The sequence below is a fragment of the Gossypium hirsutum genome, chromosome D09 (genome assembly GCF_007990345.1).
Source record: "Gossypium hirsutum isolate 1008001.06 chromosome D09, Gossypium_hirsutum_v2.1, whole genome shotgun sequence".
Lineage (NCBI taxonomy): Eukaryota > Viridiplantae > Streptophyta > Magnoliopsida > Malvales > Malvaceae > Gossypium > Gossypium hirsutum.
The window spans coordinates 42,733,419-42,756,214 of NC_053445.1; the positions used below are offsets into that span (position 1 = coordinate 42,733,419).

General features: G+C 32.7%; 2 protein-coding genes and 1 long non-coding RNA gene across 4 annotated transcripts; 1 reads left to right on the top strand and 2 right to left on the bottom strand.

Annotated features, from left to right (window-relative positions):
• Nucleotides 1-1,174: 1,174 nt before the first annotated feature.
• LOC107891224 (eukaryotic translation initiation factor 3 subunit C) lies at nt 1,175-5,398 on the bottom strand. The gene is made up of 4 exons (XM_016815947.2): nt 5,304-5,398; nt 5,009-5,067; nt 3,101-4,891; nt 1,175-2,297 (listed from the first exon to the last, which is right to left on the bottom strand). Exons 2-4 carry the CDS (start codon nt 5,030-5,032, stop codon nt 1,356-1,358), a joined length of 2,757 nt encoding a protein of 918 aa, XP_016671436.1. The 5' UTR covers nt 5,033-5,067; nt 5,304-5,398; the 3' UTR covers nt 1,175-1,355.
• Nucleotides 5,399-8,779: 3,381 nt separating this feature from the next.
• Nucleotides 8,780-14,533, bottom strand: LOC107891223 (homogentisate solanesyltransferase, chloroplastic). 2 transcript variants are annotated; one of them, XR_001682154.2, is made up of 10 exons: nt 13,991-14,530; nt 13,191-13,312; nt 12,946-13,092; nt 12,002-12,227; nt 11,467-11,540; nt 10,927-11,019; nt 10,538-10,655; nt 10,309-10,448; nt 10,028-10,060; nt 8,780-8,957 (listed from the first exon to the last, which is right to left on the bottom strand). XR_001682154.2 is itself a non-coding variant. In XM_016815946.2 (10 exons), exons 1-10 carry the CDS (start codon nt 14,213-14,215, stop codon nt 8,883-8,885), a joined length of 1,176 nt encoding a protein of 391 aa, XP_016671435.1. In that variant the 5' UTR covers nt 14,216-14,533; the 3' UTR covers nt 8,780-8,882. The 2 variants fall into 2 exon arrangements, 1 of the variants encoding a protein (XP_016671435.1); XM_016815946.2 differs by having other exon boundaries at nt 10,309-10,371; nt 13,991-14,533.
• Nucleotides 14,534-15,449: 916 nt separating this feature from the next.
• On the top strand, nt 15,450-22,647 carry LOC107891222 (uncharacterized). Its single transcript, XR_001682153.2, has 5 exons — nt 15,450-15,713; nt 15,860-15,902; nt 16,062-16,103; nt 20,586-21,409; nt 22,276-22,647. It is a non-coding gene; the product is annotated as an uncharacterized lncRNA (long non-coding RNA).
• The last annotated feature ends 149 nt before the right edge of the window (nt 22,648-22,796 follow it).

Here is a 22,796-nt window from a genome sequence, read left to right on the forward strand (position 1 = left end):
AAATTTCAACTAATTTATCTATAATATACATATTTATTCTTACCATTTATATAATAAATGAAATTCAAATACAAATTTTCAAATTTATAGGTCTTTTTTAATTAGAAGTATTTTCTTCGAGTACAAATTAAAGTTAAAATCTTATATATATATATTATAGAGGTTAAGGGTTTTTTTCCTTTTGATAAAAAGTTTATTTGGAAGCAATAAAAAGTAGAAGGATTTTTCTAAACATTTTTTTCTTTAAGCAAGGAATATGGAGAAGAAAATGAAAATGTGAAAAATAGAAATTTGTAATCTACTAGTTTAGGAAAAAATAAACAAAAAGATTAAGGAAAATGGACTATTTTTTTAGCAATTAACTTCATCAAATAAACCTTAAAATCTTAGGAAAAATCACAACAATTGGACTACATATAATTAATTGATCACACAGTTAAATAAATTCTATTAACAAAATTAAAAAAATTCAAATATAATAATATTAGCAATTAATTTTTATTAAACTAGCCTTAAAGCTTAAATTAAATATTAAAAAGTTAACACTGTTACTTTTGGATATCAAAATACAAAACTTTTGTAAAATATAACTAACACGTATACCGCAAAAAAAAATGTCAAACTTGAGTATCAAGTGATGTATATTAAAGTAAACTGTAGAATATAAAATGTCTACAAAAATTTTAGAGTTCAATTAATGTTTAAGGAATTAATTTTAAAAAAAAACAAAATAATTAAACATAATTTAATAGAATATGCTTTTAAATAATTTTAATTATCTTACCTCTATCCAAGAAAAGTACAACTTGCATATCAATTTTCATATATTGAAAACAGATTTTTGAAATTAGTACAAGAATTATTTTTTTCGTCTGAACCCAGTTAAAGGTTTGATAAAGATCGATGTAATATCTCGTGTGTGAAAAAAATTGGCCAACATTTCTATCAACAAATAGAAAGTTGTTCAAGTTACCTACTATCGTGGTTCGTAATCTACAAATCATTTTGACTTTCTCAGAATCAGAAAAGAAATGGCACTTGCGATTGTAGCATAGAACATCATTATCGGCTGAAAATTTTACAACTAAAACCAGTGGGTTGATGTGAGTACATCAACTTTGATGCAAAAGAAGTAAAGTGTACAATCCCAAGGTTCGATGTGTCAAGCAAGCACTTGATAAAAATCAGGAATTCTGTTTAATATAAGGAACATGATTCAGCATAAAACATGAAAACGCCATAATGAGTCCAACAGCTATTGCATAAATGGCAAAACACAAAATCCAATAATCAAGTTCAACCCCAAGTAAATAACTTTGACAAAATTAGGTTAAGATTACTGCTAAGAAATACAACTAACCGCGAACACCCCGACTGAGACTAACCATGCGAGCTGAAGCATCCATCTGGTAACCTCTCATTCCTGAACCGGCTCTCCCAGAGTATCCGCCTGTTCCTCGTGATTGACTTGACCGATCCCTTGAAGCCTGTCCTAATGCCAATGGTCTGCCACCACCAGTATACGCGGCACGTCCAGAACTACCTTGCCTACCCTGATTGTAGGACAAGTCTGGCCACCTACCGCCGCCGCCGCCAGCTGTCCCAGCAGCATATTCCTGGTTATCTCGCCGCCTTAGTGGCAGATCCAATCCACCACCACCAAATCTAGCCTCGACTGCCCTCTCATTACTCTCAGCAAGTATTGAAAGCTTTTCTGTCAACTGGAATGCCAAGGCCTGCAACCTTGAGTACTCAACATCATGGAAGATGATGCATCGAGTTGGCTGGTCCCAGCTTGCATGGAGTTCTTCATTTACCAACATCTTGCTAACAATGCTATGAATCTGGGCATCTGAGAGGTCAAACATTTTGGTGAGCTGGTCCAGGCCTAGTGTATCATAGGAAAAACAGTAGGTAAAAAGGTAAGTCCTCAGAGCCTCTTCCTTGATCTTAGCTTTCAGCATTTCAAGCACGCTCTCTCTATTCCTAAGGAGCTTCCAAACATCAAGAGAATTAATGACGTCGAAGGCCTTCTGGAAATCTCCCTTGCAGAGGGCCCGGGTTGCAGCCATTACATGGTCTCGCACATTTTCTGGGGGACCTGTAAATGGCTGCCTCTCACTCACCTCAAGCAACCGCCTGAATGTCTTACTTATCACCTTGCGTTTGGCATCAAGGGAGTTGGCTGCCATGTTAGGAACCTCAAGAAGCATAGCACATATCAAATGCACAGCCTCCAGAAGCTCAAGATTTATGTGCATATGGTAGGGCATCTGACGCCTCCTTTCCAACCTTTCCTGATATATCCAAAGTTTAAAAGAGTATAAGTCCTCAAAAAATTGATGAATGTACATAGCAAGTCCCTCTATCATAAGGAATAGATCAAATTAGTCCCTTCACTGTTAAATAGATCAATTTAAATAGTAAACGTTAATTTGGCCTTATTCGATTCTTCTTAATAGCATAATGAGTAAATCTATCCATTTAATAGTAAAAGATCTAATTTGATCCAATACCTATAAAAACGGGACTCGGAAGGTATGGTACTTTTACCTCAAAAAATTATATAGTAGCATGTAAGTGCGCATGTTATCACGATGTTTAGTTGTTTGCAAATGAAGGGTACGACTTGCACACATTTAAGTCAGAATTTCACACAATAAGGGCTCATAGATCAACATGAAAATCCCACAATTATTCGTTACAATTATGCCAATAGTTAGATATATAGTAATTATTTCTAAAGTATAAAGAAGTAATCAGTGGCAAACATACTTCAATAACTAAATTTCCAAATGAATTCATTGTCTTGTAACTGTTGTTTATGCTACTGCATTTGTATCAACAACTTAAAATATCCGAATGCCTAAAAGAAACATTGTGTCAAAAGAAATATCCTTCCAATCCCAACAGAAATAATACCATCTAACCAACCAATCAAAAACTATTTACTAAAGTGTAAAGCCAAACAAATAAAATTAGCATGCAAAAACCATCAAATGCAAACAGTAAAAGACAACAAAACTGTACAGACTTGAGGATTATCAGTTAAAGCTATTGTTAATTATAATCTGTCAAGGAAATATATTATGATCGGTACCTGTTCTGGGGTTTTCTCATGATATCGGCTTTGTGAAACACCTTGTGCAAGCAATTCCTTCACCCTCCCACCAGAATACAGTTCAGAAAGGCAGCCATGTCCTTCAGCAATTAGTCCAACACGGAAGGCACAGAGGCCAACCTGAGCCATTGCCCGGTTAAAAAGTATCTGTGTTGAAACATCCATATGCTGAATAGTATCCTGTAAATGACTCATCAGTAGCAAATCACGAGCAATTGAAAACTCATCAAAAAGGGCATGATGGTAAATATCACAAAGCATTGCACGGGCTTTGGTCCTCTCATCTCCACTTTTGTATATGAGGGTCACTAGGATATCCATCAATGCTCTACTATTCTCGGGGAATGTGAGCTTCCGGGACACAAGCTCAGGAGTAACAACAAACGCAGATGTACCCCATGTTTCCTCCACTTTAGTCTCATCGCCATCTTTTTCTCCATCTTCTGATAGCACAGCCAGTTGCCTCATAGCATCATAAACCTCTTGAGGCTTGTAATAGACAAGTTCAACCCGCCTTAGAGCAACCTTAGCAGCAGACTTCAAATCACCAATACGCTCTAAATACTCCTGGACATTTTGAGCAAGGACCAAAAACAAAGGTTCATCTCTCAGTCTCTCAACATACTCACGAGTGTGTGGATCAATGCACTGCAAGCTCTTAAAGAACTCATTATCTATTCTCTCAAGGAAGGCCACCAAATTTCCCCAAACACGGATAGTTCCATCATAGTCTGCTCCCTTTTGGGTTTCATTCTCATCAGGCTCAACCATATCATCGACCACAATGTTCGGGTACTGAACAAGAATGTCCAATATGACAAGCATATTCTGTACACATTTCTTCCACACATTTATAGGCATGTGTCCACTAAGACCTGGATTAACATCAAACTGTGCAGAGATAACACTGAAAAGGATCTCAAGCTTCTGAGCAGGAGTCTTGGCAACCTTTGTCAAGAAGGTAAGCTGCTCGACCTGTTCAAATTTTCCAGTTCCCTTCCTTCCCCTAGCAGCCACAACCTCTTTAAACTTCTTGTTAACAGTATCCCAGGTGATCTCACTAGGATCTTTCTTAAACTCCCGATCCATCAGTTTCTCTTTCTTGCTTAGTTTCTTCTCCCAGGCCCCATCAGCATCATCATCATCCACATCTTCCCCCTCATCATCCTCATCACTAGACTCAGCAGCAATCTGTGACGGGTCCTCCAACTCAGAGCCAGATTCATCTTCATCCTCGTCTTCGTCCTCGTCTTCAAGCTTCTCCTCTTCACTCTCAGGATTCTCCCTATACTTGTTAATCAATTCCTCATACTGCTTATTATTCTTCTTGAGCTTCTGTTTCATTGCGTTCAAAGCCTTGTGATTACTGCTACTCATTTTCTTTTTGGCTTCCTTATTAGCCAAAGCTTCAGCCAAGAAATCTTCCAACATAACAAGACACTTAATATAAAGATTTGGAACTCTGTCGGACTCGGTAACACGCATAACCTTCTCCAACTGTTTATTAATCTTATCAAAACTCTCTTGCAAGCTAACCCAGTCATTGATTTTCATTGCATTCTTCATCTGATCAACCGTACTTGCCATCTCCTCAAACCTCTTATCTTTGGCGGATCTAACCACCCTCTTTTGCCCATCGGAATCATCACTATCACTAGCATTTGTTTGTAGATATCTGCTTCCGGCAGCGGCGGCTGTGGTTTCTCCAGCTCCCCCATTCTCAATTTCATCTTCAATATCAGTCTCCTCTTCTTCAGTGTCACTACCACCCTATCGTAAATTCAAAAAAAAAACGCATGTCTAACCTCCTCAATAAAATATTAGGTAAAGGCTATATATTTAAAATCCATACGTCAGAAAGATAAATTAAAAAACAAACAAACAAACCTGAGTCCAGAATTTAGATGCCATTGGCGTTCACTTCCTTGATTTCAATTACTTCAAAGCTGCAAAAAGAAAATAATAAGAATCATGCAGTTCAAAGAAATAAAATTGTACGAAAAGCTGGATGAACAAAATATGAGCTTAAAATTAGCAACAATAAAATTTCGAATCTATTATTCCGTACGGCGATTGAAGAAAGTATTCAAACTTTTTTTAAAATAATCACAACAGAGACGAGATCTTTTTTTCTCTTTAAATTATCAAGAAAAGAAGAATTACGATCTAGAAAAAAGCTTACCTGATCTGAGGCGGCAGCGAGTTCTCAACAGGGATTTAGGTTAGCAGTACATCAATATTGTATGTATATATAATTTCAGCTAAGGGTACTTTAGGGATTCTGATTTTTTTTTTTCGTAACCCATACAAACTTATCCTGTGTGTTATTAAATTAATTAAGATAAAGTATTTGATACAGCTCGAATTTTTAAATTCCACAAATATTTTATAAAAATTAGATATAATAAAACATTTAAAAATAGATATTCAAAATAAATCATAAGTCAATTTTTTAAATTTATTTGTGAAATAAAAAAATATATCATCAGTATATCAATACTCACTTATTAATTAAATAGTTAAAAATATTATTAAATTAGTATTAAAAAAATATGAATAATTTTTAAATTTACATATTATTTATTATTAATTAATATTAATATGATTCTTACAAAGTAAAATTTTAAATATTAAAATATGTTTTAAATCCTTATTTATTTCTTAGATTTAAAATTTAATTTATTATTTTTATTTTTAAGATTTTAGTCCATTTATTTTCAGATCTAAAATTCAAGTATAATTGTTACCCACCATTAAATTTCTTCTATTAATCTCTCCAGTAACATTTTGAAATTTCAAATATATACTTAGTTGTCAAACAACAATAAAAATGCTGCCAAAAATATTAATTAAATTTTTTTCTTAAAAATATTCATTCGAGCTTATTATAACAATTAATTTTTTTGTTGGAATAGTGTTCTTGAGAAAAGCCGATGTTAATATTTTGATTAAAAAAATTAACAATATTAATTATTTAGTTTAACCGATAACATTATAAAAATAAACAGATCAAATTATACTAAAATTTAAAGTATATAAATTAAATTTTAAGTTTCAGCATAGTTTAAGTGTCAAACCTAAAATCTAACCATTTTCTTATATTGTAAACGAAATCTAAAACGTAAAATAAATGTAAATTCATGTGTTCATCGACTCTTAGAACATTCATATTATTTATAACCACATAATTTTTTAGTCAAAAAATCGACAATATTAATTATTAGAACTAATTAATAACATTATAAAAATATATGAACCAAAACTAAAATTTAACTATTTTTCTAAAATGTAGAGAGAGAAAGAGAACATGAGTGTCCACGTGTCAATAAAGGAACGTTCAAAGTCCATATATTGCTTAATGTTAAACTGTTTAATTTTATAGGAGAAATTCAAAAGGTTAATTGATTTTTTTTAGGAAAAAACATTGACTTTTTATTAAATTAAACTACAAATTCATAAAATTACATTTTAGTTCAAATTTTTCATCATTAAATTCTGAGAATGAAGATTCACCGATTACTTCTATCATTATAGTTTGTTCAGAAAATAAAATACAAAATAAAGAAAAATAAGTATAAAAGTATTTGAAAGAATAGATTTTTTATTTATATATTTACAATAAAAAGTAAATATATTAACTATATTTTTAAAAATATTAAAATCTATTAAATATTAAATATTCGGTTTAACTGTTCAAAATCTTTATTCTTATGAGTAACTCAAAATTTAATAATAAAATCAAATATCCAAAAATAATTATATTAAAAATAGAGTGAATTTAAGTAATAAATATTATTTACCTCATATTTCTATGCATCATGAATTAATACCCAACAATAAATCTAATATTTAAATATAATATATATAAATATGTAATAAATAAATAAATAATTTTGAATATTTAAATTTCTATTTTACATTAAATGAGTATTTATATTATACATTATATATATAAGAATAATTGTGTTAGGTATAGGTCGGTTTTAAGTCATATTATGGTATTGAGCACTTTTTATGCTTAAATTTATGATTTAATTTGTATACTTTTTGTTTGGTCTAATTTGCTCCTGCTGTTATTATAATTTAACAGCTGATGTGGATTTTTTTCAAAACATTCATTTCAACTTACAATGTCAATTTTTTTTCATTACAGTTGTGTTTTAATACTTACTTTTTCAATAATTTTCTTTTAGTATTTAATTTAACAGTTTATCAAACAGACCTTAAATAGAATTATTTTTTTAGAAATACCAAAGCGTTTTAGTTTTTTTTTTAAGCCTAGTTTGAAAAATGATTAAAAAAATTAAATCAGATGAAGATTAATATCTTCAACAATTTATTTCTTTTATACATGTTTGATAATTCAAAAGAAAAAAAATTTAATAGGAATTTTCAACAAAAAAAAGTAGAAAATGTAGGAAAATAACAACTAATTATCACTCAATGGAAAATATTTTCATTTAATTCAATTTTAATATTATATTATCCTATAAAAATTATAAAATTTTAGTTTTTGTTTAGAATAAAGTGAAATATTTAAAACTAAAAAAAATGTTTAAATTTGACAAATAGACAATTACGTCACAACTTACCTTATCTTTGCGTTACAATGTGCATATATGTAAAGCCAAAAGTTCAAATTTGACAAATAAATAGTCATGTCACAACTTACATTATCTCTGCGTTGCAATGTGCATATATGCAAAGCCAAAGGTGTTCAAACTAGATGATCACATCGCAACTTCATAAGAGAGAATGTCGCGACATGGGTTTGGAATGTTGAGACTTCAATAGTCATCTACATCGCAACTTCTCGTTTCAGAAAAAAAAAAAGAACAAACTACATCTTGTGCCGTGTACATATATGCAAAGCCAAAGGTTCAAATTTAACAAATAAATGGTCAGGTCACAACTTGTGTTGCAATGTGCATATATGAAAAGACAAAGGTGATCCAACCAAATGATCACATCGCAACTTCATAGGAGATAATGTCGCAACATGGGTTTAAAATGTTGAGACTTCGTTTGTCATTTTCCACGACTCCCCATTTAAAATAAATAAATAAAAACACGAATACTCTCGACTTGTGCCAATGAGATTTCTCCCAACCGTTCCTTTTCCTCTCTTATTTCATTAAAGTCATTTTATTCCTTGTTTGCTCTTCACGTTCTTTGTTCTTTTAGTTATTACTCTCGTCTGGTCTTTCATTTTTCTAAGGCTTCAACAACTGGGGAGGGGGGTGAGGTTTGCAAGATTCTTCAGGATTTCCTTCTCATTTATTGTCACAAGCAAGGTGATATCTTTCTATTCTCTTTTCTACTCTTGTGGTTCTTATTTTGTGGTGATTATTGTGCCCTTGCATCATTTGTTTTTTATTGTTTGCTTGACATTTGTGGGTTCTAGTTACCAACATGCCTTCCCCAAAGAGGAGAGCGGTCCAACCATCGTCGGGGAGCAATGCTCTGCCGTATGATTCTTACCGTTTTAACCATCATATCCACACCAGTTTTGGTGCTTAACAGATGTCCTAATCTCATGAGCATGCAAGCAGCATGTAGTACACTCAAGGCAGGGATCAGACCATCTTTGTTTTCTATTGAATTTATTTATTTATTTGCATAAGAACTAATTCAAGATAGCGTTATTAAAAGATGCAATGAATATTAGATGGGAATTCATATAGATACTCACGTAACTACTCTCCCTCAATGAAAATAAAAATTTGCAAAACAAAAAGTATGGAGGGTGGAGATTAGGATTCTACACGAAGGGGAAAATCGCATACTCTGCATAGAAGAGATTCCATATGAAACGATAGAACCCCGAGATTGCTTCCTGCAAAATTTCAATCAAATATAAAATCAGGTGTTGACCAAAATCTCTTGCTCCCTGTTTGTAGCAGGAAAAACCCTCACATATGAAGGATTCTTTGCAGTTTGAAGTTCTAATTAAGTTAATAAGAAAAGAACCCTCACACATGAATCTTACAAGCATTAGTCACTTGACAATGAAAATATGAGAACTGACTAGCTGAAATAAATCAGTAGACTGTGTTCGCTGTAATGCAGGTATAATCATTTATTTCTGATGGTTATAAAAATAAGTTCCTGCAGTGGTAAGTGCAGCTAAACTAGTCATTGCGCAAGCAATAATCCCAGACTCAATCCCTGGGCAACCCCTACCTAGACACTTATCAGAAAAAATTGTGACTGAAGTGCATCTGGTTCACTTAGGCAAACATATTACTGTCTTGCTAAGACATTAGCCAGTGGAAGATCATCCTCAAGTAGTAACAGGCAAAGATGTAGTCACTAGACTGTGGTTAGAGAATATGACAGTACCCAAGAAATATCCATACAAGTAGTAGTGTTTCCAACATATAGTTGAAACTAAATATTATCATATTTATTAAATCCATAATTTGATACAAAGATGATCATTTTATATGCTTCAAAATCCATTAACTTCATATGTTGAAGAGTATGCCAAATTTCAATTTCTAAAACGTCAGTCTATACCGATGTCACTTGGACTTAGGTGTGAGTGTCAGATGTTGGTAGTGTTTGACATGTGTATGTTCAATTTTGTTTTATAAGTTTTTCCATGTGTTAGGAAAGTCTTTGGAGAGTCCCACCCCCGTAACTATGTCCAAATGTGTCGGACACAGATACTTTAAGAAAAATAAAAAGTTGGAGCACCATAGGTTTGTCATTTATACAAACTAAACAGCCAAAGGCAGCCCTAGTTTATGAACACCATGACTCCAGAAGGACTGTGAGTCAAGATAACCATTTGCTATGTGGTCATCCATAATCACCGAAACTGAAAGAATTCATTCAACTAAATTATTATATAAAAGGTCAAATCTGCTAATGTGATATGATCTACAAGAAGATAGGCATTACCTTTTTGTAATTTGCTTGTTCCAACACCCATGTCTGGACCAATTAAAATAAAAATTTGCATCAGAGACCATAACTATGAAAGAACAATCAGTCACAGAGTGTACTGACATTATAAAGTTAAATAATACTCCAACGATTAGGTTTTCTTATGAACAAGCAATTGTTATTGAAACACAGATTCATTCAAGAATGTCCATTTCTGGAAACAAAGAGTAAAAAACGAATCATATGATTCCTGGTCAATATTGTATTAGGAGAAGTCTTAAATCCAGGAAACGCACCTGAAAAATCAAGCAGACCGCCAAAAAGATATGAGCAGGTATCATTAAACTACGCCTGAAAGCCTGTAACATATGCAATTGAAGAATTTACTATTTTCGATAATCTCCCTTGAAGATAGATGTAAAGAAATCAAAACAATCTGCATCCATAAACTACACAAATTAAGCACTGAATTCAGGCACAAATAGTAGCGAATGATAAGACGGGCTACGAGTGCTACTCGTTCACCTGAGGCATGTATATTGCAGCCAACACAGCAGCAACATAATTCACCAGTAGAAGTCCGGAACCAAGAAATGCAATATTTCTAACTCCAAGCTTTGTTGCTAATGTTGATATTTGAAATCTGTATATATTGTACAAACAGATCTGAGACACCGATGTCCAAAAATTTAGTAACCAAGACAGTAACATAGGCTTGAAATCGAATGGAGAAGAGAAACTTTCAAAGCAATACGGAAATTGAGGCTCAAGGGAAATAAACATTCAAAAATTAATTAATATTTCACCACTCATGAAGGAAACTAAACCAGGGAACCGGGAAACGTGATATCAACAATGTCAACAGGAGAAGAACAAAAACAAACAATATATGTTAAATTGATCATATAACTTACTTGCGATCTCCTTCTACATCTGGAAGATCCTTGGTTATGGCAATAACAAGTGCAAACAATGTTACGAAAGTAGTGATAAATGCCACGGGTGCACTGCAGACAGAATACGGGTCAAAGACATATTTAGCTCTCTCAGTTGTTTTCAAACAGGTGTTCATAAATCTAAACTTCAAAATATACAAGGCAAATGAAATTCTTTAATACAAAGCAGAACCTTTACCGATGATGCCTGTTTAAAAAAGTAGAGCACAGATGTTAGGAGTTGATTAGATGGAAGAAAGTACAAGAAAGGTTCCACCGCACTCAATGATGGAAAAGAACTCAGAGGCAGTTCATGCATGATAGAGGGTCTAGCTCATGAACTAAGGGCCCATACTTTTATAAAGGTGCAATACTAGGTTAGGAATGTAATAGAAGTGATTGAACACTTTTCATTTGTTTGTGGTCAAGGATATATGTATTGAGGATAATGAATGGTTACCCACCTCACTGAAAAATACACCAATATTAAGAAGTCAAACGTAATGAAAGGTTACCCACCTCCACTGAAATGGAAGTCCAAGAGCAGCTCTTGTAGCATAGTACACCCCAAAATTGAGAAGGAAACCCCTCACCTGCAAATTTCAATTTCTTAAGATTTTTTCCAATAATGCCTTTAGAAACAAACATGACAAGTTTTTGCAGTAGTAAATGATGGTGCCAATTAATGCAAAAGGGTACCATTTCCATGTAGGTTAAGGTAATTATTACAAAACCAACAACTATTAAGATCATTAAGCTGGTCCACTCACTGACCAGACTTCATTTCTGTTTTACAACCAATTCTGGACCCAAATCAATCAACATTTATTCTGCATAAAATTCAATTAACCAATGCACCAGACACAAGGATTGAAATATGATATAAGCTTCTCTCTGATGACTTCTGCAATGAATTGCTTCATTTTCTACTACCGAGAAGAATTTTTTGTCCACACTTAACATGTGATCAGTTTCAGGCAACCCTTATTTGTCAGCTTCATATTTCATGTTAATAAACAATATGTGCTTCACAAAAATAACATAAAAAAAATACCGTGGCAATTATTAGAAATGCTGCAACAGGAAATCTCTTCATTCTAAATGGAGGAACTGAATAGATAGTGCCCAGGAAAAGACCAAGTGAGTAAAGCGATGTGATAAATGGGCCAAAGTTGTATCCAACAATCAGAAGGCCAGTCACTGCAAAAAATATCACCAAGAACCATGCTGATTGAACTGAGAGATCCCCTGCAGCTATGGGTAAGTAGGGTTTATTTACCCTGCAAATTGGAGAAAAAAAAAGGTTATTTAAATTCTCAGCACTTTAAGTCACTAGTAAATCCCCCATAATAAAATCTTGAAATCTCAAATTTTCTTTAAGAAGCTATGCACTTGTACAGTTACCTACATGATCTACAAACCAAGACTGAAACTATAACACAGCTATACAATAAAAAAGCATTCTCAAAAATTCAAAAAGAACTTGTTACAGGTGCCTTTGTGGGCAAGACAAGAAGTCAAAAGCGCCAAAGATGGGAAGAAGATAAATCACTTTACTTTAGTAATATTAACATCTACGTGCCAACTACAAATATTTATTCTAAGGTTAGGAGCTCCCAGTGACGAGTTTCGTATACTATTCATCTTAGGTTATTCTTGTGGTAGAATCACAATAAGAGGAAGGTTTCATCAAATGAAGCAAACTTTACCATGAATAGTCCAGTGACTTGATCCATAACCCATGACCTTAACAGAAAAAGAACATGTTCAATAATAAAAATCTATCCATGTTAGATGAAAAAGAACTGGGTGTTTTCTAAGTAATGATCCAGTCTAGATAACAGCCTCTCTTTCTGCTAAATATTGCAGCACATAAATGTGCATTACAGTAGTTGTGTTACTTGGCACCTCAGATTTAAATTTCAAGGATGTTAAATAAGTCGCTACCTACACTTCCACTTGAGCTCTAAATTGTTTTTACGAATACGTGATACATACTTGTCAATGCCAATATCATAGATCTGATTGATGCCAACTATATAACCATTTCCACATATTAGAGCTATAAGACCGGAGAATGCCTTCAGCACCAGGGACCACTTGATCAAATTTGAGTTCTCAATTAATGCTCTTCCCACCAAAGCACTGTCAACAGAATTGACAACAACTTTCACTTAAAGTAAACCTGAACACAATTATTTAACTAACCATATTAAATCATTGTTTCAGCCATAAATTCTTACGCTGATCCTAGGGCCGTTCCACGTATAGTATGGGGCCTTAAAAACCTCCAGCACGCATCTCTGAAAGACGAAATCTTGTTCAGCATTGGATCAGACCCAGCAGCACCAACTTGACTGCAAGCCTGGTATAAGCCACATTCACATCACAATAATGCCACATACCACATGTAGACTCATTGATTCTCACCAGGTCATAGTTAACATGAATAAATATGAAATTATTGTTTCATTAAGTATGGTACGGGGAGGGGTGAATTGCCAAACAGTCCTAACCGTATAGACCTTGTTAAATTGACAAGCTGTTTTGAGCTTGCAAGCTCAAGACTTGTACTATTGGATCACTAGCCAATCAAAAATGGTTCTAAATCTTGTAAAAGAAAGCCATTAATAGCATCAACGGACTTGAAACAAAAATTCTCAGTCTGAATGAAATTAGACATAATATGGATGATGCTTTACCACTTGCTTTTTGTTTACAAAAGCAAAAACTAAAAGATGTGTTTGAAACAAAAACAAACAAACAAACAAACAAAGCATTTATTTCAAAAATAAAGATTTTTGAATTTCAATTTCAATCAATTATCAGTTTGCTTTGGATTCACATTTAACTGGAAAACCTATAGCAAGTTTATTCTCCAAGATAAATTGGTAACTCCAAGAAGTTCAAGTCTTCAAAAAGAACCCAAATCCATATTAACATTCAAATTTTGGATTCTCAATTGCAGATTCGCAAGCATAACCTACAGAAACCCAAAAAACAAAAAGAAGTTGAACTAGGAGTTTGAGATAACAAGACATACCCGGATTGAATTACGCTTGAATTTCCTAGCTGGAACATGTTTTGAGCAACTTGAATAATCGTAAAGCCCAACTGAAACACCATATTTGGAGCATTTCAAAGACAAATCAAAATGCTTGGCATTGAGCTTACTGGGTATTGCCTTGGGGTGACAAGATGAGGCCTTGCAATGAGGATTTACAGCTGAAATTCCAAGGGAAGAACAGTGGGAGAGTGAGAGCTCCATACAGTAGAACCCAAATAAAGAAAGCTGTAGAGACAGGGAAGAAAGGGGGGGAAAAGTCTGGAGTTCGGACAACCAAGAATCAAATTTCTGGTCTTCAAAGGTTCATGATTTTGCAGTTGTGCCCTTTGTTAGTTTTCCACTTATTTTCTTTCCTAACCATCAAAGTTTTGTAATTTACACTTATCAGCAATAGATTATATAATTTTTGCAACCATATGCTTTCGAAATAGTTAAAAGGAAAAACTGCTCCTTCGGATCAAAGTTACAGCTAGTAGTGCTTGAAGGTTTGCACCTCCTCTCCGTGTTATTTTCAAATTTTGAGGCATATTATGCGAAAGTTCAATATAATTATATAAATTGGTGCTCTGATCTGGGCCTTGGCATGAAACGATGTGATGGACCTTCACTAAACTGAAATGAATATTATCTTCTGAAAAAAAAAAGTGAAATGTATTTTTTATAAATCAAAATATCTATTGCTGATAGCAGTAATTATTCTGTTTATCGCGGGTATTTTTCGAAGAAGTAAAGCTGACTATGAAATGTGCTTTGTGGAAACTAAAATGTTTATTATCTTTGATAGCTCATCGTCCTAGTAGAGATTGAAGGGATGAATTAAAAACTAAAAAGTAAATTATATCATTGGTCACTAAATTATAGGTAAGTTTTTGTTTTAATTACTTAATTAAAAAAAGCTACAATTTGGTTACTGAATTATTCGAAAGTTTTTATTTAAGTCATCGAATTGTTAAAAACTTAAAATAGATGTTATATTGCTCCCACTGATTGTTTGCATTAATCGAAAGTTCTTTTTTCCTTCTCTTATACAATTCATTTTTTTCAAGAAATAGCTTCGGACATAACGAATTTGCAAACCAAAATTTAAATAGCTTTTTTCTCCGATCTCCGACACCGATTGTCAAAACGACTTGGATATGTTCTTTTACCCATTGATGGGTATTGATCCACTATACCAATTATCGAATTATTGCTTAGCGCTCGCTAATGAAAGTTAAAAAAAAAAACTTAACAGCCCGGTGGCTTAAATAAAAGCTTTTGAATAATTTATTTACTTAAATTAAAACTTTCAAATAGCTTAGTAACCAAATTGTAACTTTTTTTAGTTAAGTGACAAAAACAAATAGTTTACCCAAAACTAAATTACTTCAAAAAAATTTGTATTCTTATCCTTGTTAGGCTTAATTCATGATTTGATTTTAAAGTATACTAGTTTTCTCATGGTAAACACCTACAACGCGTTTGGTTGGGGGGAATGCATGCGTATTCCCCCTATGCAGCGGGCCCACTACTATTACACCGTTTGGTTCGCTGGAATCCCAATCCGCGTGTAATCGGTTACCCCCTATGTAGTTATTGCGCGTAATAACTATTACGCTCCCTCATCCCCGATTTCCTAATCCGTGTTTTCCCCTTCTCTGCTTTTTCGTTTTTTGCCCTCGTCCTCAGCCTTCAAATTCTCCGACGCCTCCTTGCACAGGTAAGTTCTTTTCCCTTCCACTCAGTCCGTCATTGATTTGAGTTTGTTTCTTTGATTTTCTTCATTTTATCAAGAAGGAGGAACCGATTTGCTGTTTTATTTTAACTGTTCACTAACCCAAATCGATTTCCCTTTTCTTATTTTAGACACCTTCTTCATCGCAATCTTGCCCGATTTTGCATTCACCCGGTTAGTTTTCCAGAGGTTTTTCCAAAGATTGTTTTGCATGTTCGATTGGAATACATAATTTTAGGGCTAAATAGTTTGTTTCGGTTCTTGCCTGTATTGCATTATTTGTTTCGGTTCTTGCCTTTGTGGGAGTTAATCGATTTCCCTTTCTCATTACAGGTTGTTGTTCATCGAACTCTTCCCCGATTTCCCTGGTTACAGGTTAGTTTTCCTCCCCAAGTAAAACTCCTCTGCAATTTGTGAAGAGAAACTTGAGGGGACGAATCTGCTCTCCCTTGCTATTCCTACTTAACTGCTTTCGATCTGTTGTTTTTGTTCTTTGGCATGCTAATGAGCTTTATGATTGTTTAGTTGTTGTTTGGCATACTTAATCTGCTCAAATTCCAAACAATGGAGATTTTGCGTAATTTTAGTTGTTGTTGCGTCTTGGTCTGTTTGGTCTGTTTATATTTTGTTGTTAGTAATGCTCTGCTCTTTTGGCTAGATTTTTTTCCAGTTTGCTTAGCTTAGGTGGAATGGTGTTGGGTTTGATAGATATCTTACATCTGATACATGGAATATTGTTGTCTCTTTTCCTTTGTTTTGTAATCCAAAGACTTTTAAGGCATGCAAGTATGTTAATTGAAGTTGTTTAAGCTATGTTTATTATTTCATAGGTAGTAGTACAGAACCATTAGGTTCATTTTGGTTGCAATCAAAGTTAATAAGCTTAACTGCAGACTTGAGGCAGTGAGCAATTACGGCTACATTTTCTAAGTTAGCTTAATGACTGATCCAGACTTGTGAATTGCCATTTAAATTCAGATAGTTTTGTGATACTCTGCTGTTGTTTGAAGGAGTTTACAGTGGAAAATGTTGTTAGTGCTGTTTTTTCAATTCAGAAATTGTTTAGTTGTTGTTAGTGAGTAGAAGATGAAAGGGGAAATTGTTGCGTCTGTTTTGATATTATTTTATAGGTTCTGGTTCCTGCTTGTTTTGGCCATTATTAATTGCAGTTTTGCAAGTTTTGATATTATTTTATAGGGTTAATTATGTTGTTATTATTAAAGAGTCAAATAATTATTGAATTAATTTACAAGGCTTTTTTTATATAATAAGCTCTCTATTTTTAATTATTGAATTAATTATTAAAGACTCAAACAATCAATCAAGTTCCAATTTCGATTTTTATATAATGTCCAAATTTAAGATTAAATCTTCAGATTTTAATTAAAATATAATTCGGTACATCAACCGATTAAAATGCTAACGCAAATTTTTATACTTGATAATAATATTCAAATTTCTTATTTAATTCGAATTGATTATAATATTATTTTCAAATAAATTATCAAATTATAAAATGACACTCAATTGACATAATTATTCATAAAGAGTTCGTTCCTTTTCAAATGCGTATAATGTTAATTACTCATGTTTTTGTTACAGCAACGGAGAAAATGTTCTCAAAATTAAAATTGATAAAATCTTACTGAAGACTAACAATATCTCAACAAAAATTAAATGAATTAGCTATTTTATTAATTGAAAAAGATATCTTATACGAGATTTATTTTAATAATTTGTTTCTCTAAAGTCTAAAAAATAAATTTTAAATAAACATTTATAATGTTGATTTAATAGTTAGTTAACTAATTTGAAGGTCTATTTTTACAGTTTCAAATTTTAAGTTTTTAGAAATGTTGAGACATATTAGCTAAATATATTAACAATTTAATTACCTTAGGTGTAATTTACCTTAAATTTAATGATTAGTAATAAATTTGGTAAAAAAATTTGATTAATAATTATTAAGCCTAGTATAGTATTACTTCATAAATGGCTTCTCAAAAGTGTGAGAGCCGTATGTAATACCAAACTAACAACTTTCTAAATCAAAATTATTTTTGAAAATTATTTTTGAACCCAAAAGCAAAAGCTACAAATTTGAACATGCTTTATAATTTATTAAATCATAATGAGTTTAGTTATAATCTAACAAATACCAACAATTAATTTTAGTTCAATTATACATATACCTACAAATTTTAATTATGAAGATGAAAATTTTAATAATTTATAAATATATTGATAATGTGTAATTGCAACTTCAGGAGATTGATACTGAGTTCTAATTTTAATATGTTGTAGTAATGGCTCGTCTGCCTTTAATTGCACAAAGTGTGAGGCGTAAAAGAATTGGTGCTGCATTGACAATATAGTTGGAAATCTGTAGAATTGCGATTTGGTTCTTATTTAGAATGGGTGCCAGCCTTAACCTACATACTTATAGACCAATGATTAGGTCCTACACCTTAGATTTTTATGCAAAACGGGATTATGTGAAAAGGCTTGTATATGCTAGTGACGAGACCTGTATTGAACAGGTTAGGATGAATAGAACTACTTTTTTTAAACTATGTGAGATGTTAGAATCGTTAGGGGGATTGAAGTCGTCCAGAAACATGCTTGTTGATGAGCAAGTGGCAATGTTTTTACATATCATCTCCCATCACCTGAAAAATCGAGTTATCAAGCATCACTTTAGAAGGTCCGGGGAAACTGTTAGCAGAGCATTTCATAGTGTTTTAAATGTTGCCATACGCTTACAAGATGTGTTATTTAAAAAGGCGGAGCCAATTACAGCTGATTCTTCTGACACAAGGTGGAAATGGTTTAAGGTATTGAACTGAGTTTTATATATAGTTTGTACAACATTTAGTTGATTTTTAGATTTAAATTAGTATTCTAACTCAAGGTTTTATATCATCTGATATAGAATTGCTTAGGTGCTCTTGATGGAACCCACATCAAGATTAGGGTTCCAACAGTTGATAAACCTAGATATCGAACGCGAAAAGGTGACATAGCAGCAAATATGCTAGGTGTTTGTACACCTGATATGCAATTTGTTTACGTTCTTCCTGGTTGGGAAGGTTCAATTGCTGATGGACGTGTTCTTCGAGATGCCATTAGTAGGACACATGGACTAAAAGTTCCTCATGGTAAAGTAGATAGTTAGAGGACTTTGAATTATTCATTAAGATAAAATTTTTTTGTGCTGAATTAATCATTTTAAAAAAAATTATTTTTTAGATTGTTATTATCTAGTTGATGCTGGCTACACAAATTGTGAGGGATTTCTTGCACCTTTTAGAGGACAACGATATCATTTGAACGAGTGGCGTCAGGGTTATCAGCCAAGTTCTACGCAAGAGTTTTTTAATATGAAACATGCCTCAGCACGTAATGTTATTGAAAGATGCTTTGGTTTATTAAAAGTTAGATGGGGAATACTTAGGAGTCCATCATTCTATCCTGTAAGGGTACACAATAGAATTATTATTGCATGTTGTTTGCTCCATAATTTTATTCGAACCCATATGAGTATTGATCCTATTGAAGCGGATGTGGGAGAAGGATTACCTACTAATGTGGTGGATGACGATGAACCGAATATCACAAATATTCATCCTTCGGATGCTTGGGCTACTTGGAGGATGGAACTAGCCAACCAAATGTTCAATGAATGGCAAGCATCTAGAAATTAGTTAGGTTTAGAGACAAATTGAGTTTGAATTGATTTGTTGATGTTACTTTAGGTATCTAGTTTATGAAACTTTAGTGGTGTTTGATTAAAATTTTGTATTGTACTAAACTTTGTTGAATTATAATTTAATTATCTTTTCATTCAGGATGTGTTATCAAGATAAATTTATATCAAACTAACGATATAATTTTAGGGCTAAACTGTTCACCTTTTTATTCATGATATTAAATGTGATAGTCCGAAATAGGGCCTAATCGGAATAGTGGTTTCGTAACCACAAATCTGAAGTGAAATAGTTTAATTTTATAAATTTTTATTAGTTACTGATTGATTGAAATATTGTGTGAAAATATGGATAGGAAATTTTAATACTTTAGTGCTTAATTGAATTTTTAGGACTAAATTGAGAAAAATGCAAAGTGTGTCTAATTAGTGATTAAATGACTTAATTGAATTATTGCATGAAATTGGAAGTGTTTATGTGGCAATTAGACCATAAATTAGTGTTATGGACACAAAGGGTATTTCTAGAAAAATATCTAAGTAATGGGTCAAGGGCATTTTTGTCCAAATTGGGTAAAAGACAAAATAAAGAGAAAATAAGTGTCCATCTTCTTCAAAAAAATCAGAAGCTTGCTGCCGAAAGTTTCAGGTTACCATAGTTAAGGGTTTTGATTTTCCTAAGCTCAATTGTAAGTGATTTCTTGCCCCGTTTTTAATTATTTTCGTATTTTTATGCTTATTGAAGCTTGAATTTCATGTTTCTACCATTTAATTTAAATGAAATTAAAGTTTAAAAATTGACCCATTCATGATATAATTGTAAATTGATTAGTGATGTTAGATAATGAATGTTTGAAGTGTTAATTACAAGTTTTACTAGATGAATTTCAATGAAAAATGTTGAAAAAGGGCTAAATTGTGAAAGATGGTAAAGTGTGCATAAAGTTGTGATTTTGTGAAATTGAGGCCCGTTATGAGCATGAAATATGATTTAGTGAAGTTTGAAATTTAAGAATTTAGAGAATTTTACTTAGGGACAAAAGTGGAATTTTTGAAAAGTTATGGGGAAAAATGTAAATGTGTCAAAATGTTGTGTATGAATTGTATTTGAATGGAATATTGATAAAATGTATTAAATTGTGTTAATATAGATCAAGAAAGAAGAAATAGTGCAAGTGATCGGGGAAAAGAGAAAGTTATCGACTAAATTACAAAAATAGTCGTTTTGCATCCGAGGTAAGTTATATGTAAATAATAGTTATATTTGTATAAATTGTGAATTATATTTGATATGTGAATTAATATTGAATGTGGAAGGAAAGTTGTTCATGAATTATTCAAGTGATAAAGTGTTGAAAATAAAGTGTTAAGTGTAAATTCCCGGTTGAACTTAGGAATAGAATTGGATACAAGTGACATGTCACTAGAGACCAGTGTTACAGTGTTACAGTGAGTCCCGGGTGCTGGGTGATCTAGCATGTGTTGCAGACACCTGACAGCTTGTGTGAGCAGACCCGTGGACATTTCCAGTGTTATTGATCAGTGGTAGCTTCGGCTACATTTCAGTGGTAGCTTTGGCTACATCCAGTGGTAGCTTCGGCTACATATCAGTGGTAGCTTCGGCTACATATCAGTGTGGCACTTATGTGCTAAATCTCTACGTATCCGTGTATATTCCAAGTGTTCAACGAGATTAATAATGAATTAAAGTGAATATGAAATGTTAAGTGTGAAAATGTATATGCAAGTAAATTGGTAGGATTGTGTATGTGTAAGTGATTGAAATTGCTAAGAAATATTTTGATTAGTTATATGTTAAAAGTGTTAATTATTAATTGAGTAATTATTGTTTACATGTAACTTACTAAGCTATTTATAGCTTACACATCTCTTTCTTTCCTTTGTTTTATAGTGATTTGAACTTGATCGAATAGTGGACCGTCGGAGCTCGTATCACACTATCATAACCATCTCGGTATTATGTGCTTTTCAAAATGTTTAAACTATGGCATGTATAGAGTCTTAATCATTTTGAGCATGTCCAAATGATATGGCTAATGTTAGCTATTGAAGTAGTTATTAAAGAATATGTTTTGGAGTTATGTATGTTTAAATGGTAACTAATTCAAAGAAGCAGTTTCTTTGATAGCAGCAGTGACGTGAATGTGAAAAATCACCATAAATAGTAGAAATGGAATTAGAGGGTGAATGATATATAGAATTAAAGCTTATCAAGTCTATTTTTACATGAAAGAAACGGTGTAGGCAAAGGAATTTTATATTTTGAGATATTTAAATTTTAGTGAGACAGGGTCAGAATGGTTTTTGAAGTCCCCTGTTCTAACTTTAGAAAATAATTATAAATTGTACAGAAATAATTATAGGTCATAATTTATATTTTTAGATTCCTTAGTGAGTCTATTTTCAAAATAAATTAATGGTAACCTTATATGAATTCTGTACAATTAGATATTTGATTTTTAGCGCCAAGAGGTCAGATCTGTCGAGCTGTGAAACAGGGGATACTTTAATGAATAAACTGTACTAATGTGCTAAGTAAAAAATTCTGAAACTTTTATGGTAAGTAGGAATATGAGTCTAGTTTCACGGAAAATTTACGGATTTAAATTTTGAGTTTCTTAACTCAAGTTATAATTAAATTAGTGACAGTTGCGCAGGTGGACAGTGTTGTTATGAACAGTGAATTTAATTTTAAAAGCAAATTTTTATGCTCCGAATCGGTAAGTTAAATTGGATGACATCTCGTACTCGATTCCGGAGACGGTCTCGGGTAAGGGGTGTTACATTAAAAATAGTAAATAATGTTTTTTTTTTCTTAAGATAAATATGTCAGGTGTTCCACAATCACATGCTTATTCTCAAGCTTTTCGAGGAAGCAAAAGAAAATGGGTTCCAGAAGAAGATGCAGCCTTGGTTTCTTGCATGGTGGATTTGCACAATGTAGGAACATTTAATGCTGATACCGGGTTCAAAGCCGGTTATTTGAACGAGCTAGAGAAAATACTAGAAAAGGCTTTACCAAGAGCAATGATGAAGGCGAAACCAAATATTGAATCTCGGATTAGGTGCCTAAAAAGGGAATGGTCAGTCGTCTATGACATGCTTAATGGCCAAAATAATAGCGGCTTTGGTTGGGACGAGCATAGGCAGCTCGTTGTTGCTGAAGATGCAGTTTGGGAATCCTATGTAAAGGTAAAATGTATTTCAAGTATTTATTTGTTTTTTTACAAACTTATAACTAATATGATTTCCTCATTTTTTTTAGAGTCACAAAGAAGCCTCTTAGTTCAGACATCGTTCTTTCCCTTACTACAACCAGCTTACTGCCATATACGCAAGAG

Excerpts from the sequence above, each read along its gene's own strand:
- LOC107891223 (XM_016815946.2), bottom strand. The coding sequence starts at position 14,215 with ATGGAGCTCTCACTCTCCCACTGTTCTTCCCTTGGAATTTCAGCTGTA. Across the intron at positions 12,228-12,945 it reads TATGATATTGGCATTGACAA|GGTAAATAAACCCTACTTAC; the intron begins GTATGTATCACG and ends TCCAATTTGCAG. Across the intron at positions 8,958-10,027 it reads AACAAGCAAATTACAAAAAG|GAAGCAATCTCGGGGTTCTA; the intron begins GTAATGCCTATC and ends GAAATTTTGCAG.
- LOC107891224 (XM_016815947.2), bottom strand. The coding sequence starts at position 5,032 with ATGGCATCTAAATTCTGGACTCAG. Across the intron at positions 4,892-5,008 it reads CATCTAAATTCTGGACTCAG|GGTGGTAGTGACACTGAAGA; the intron begins GTTTGTTTGTTT and ends AATTTACGATAG. Across the intron at positions 2,298-3,100 it reads ATGAGAAAACCCCAGAACAG|GAAAGGTTGGAAAGGAGGCG; the intron begins GTACCGATCATA and ends TGGATATATCAG.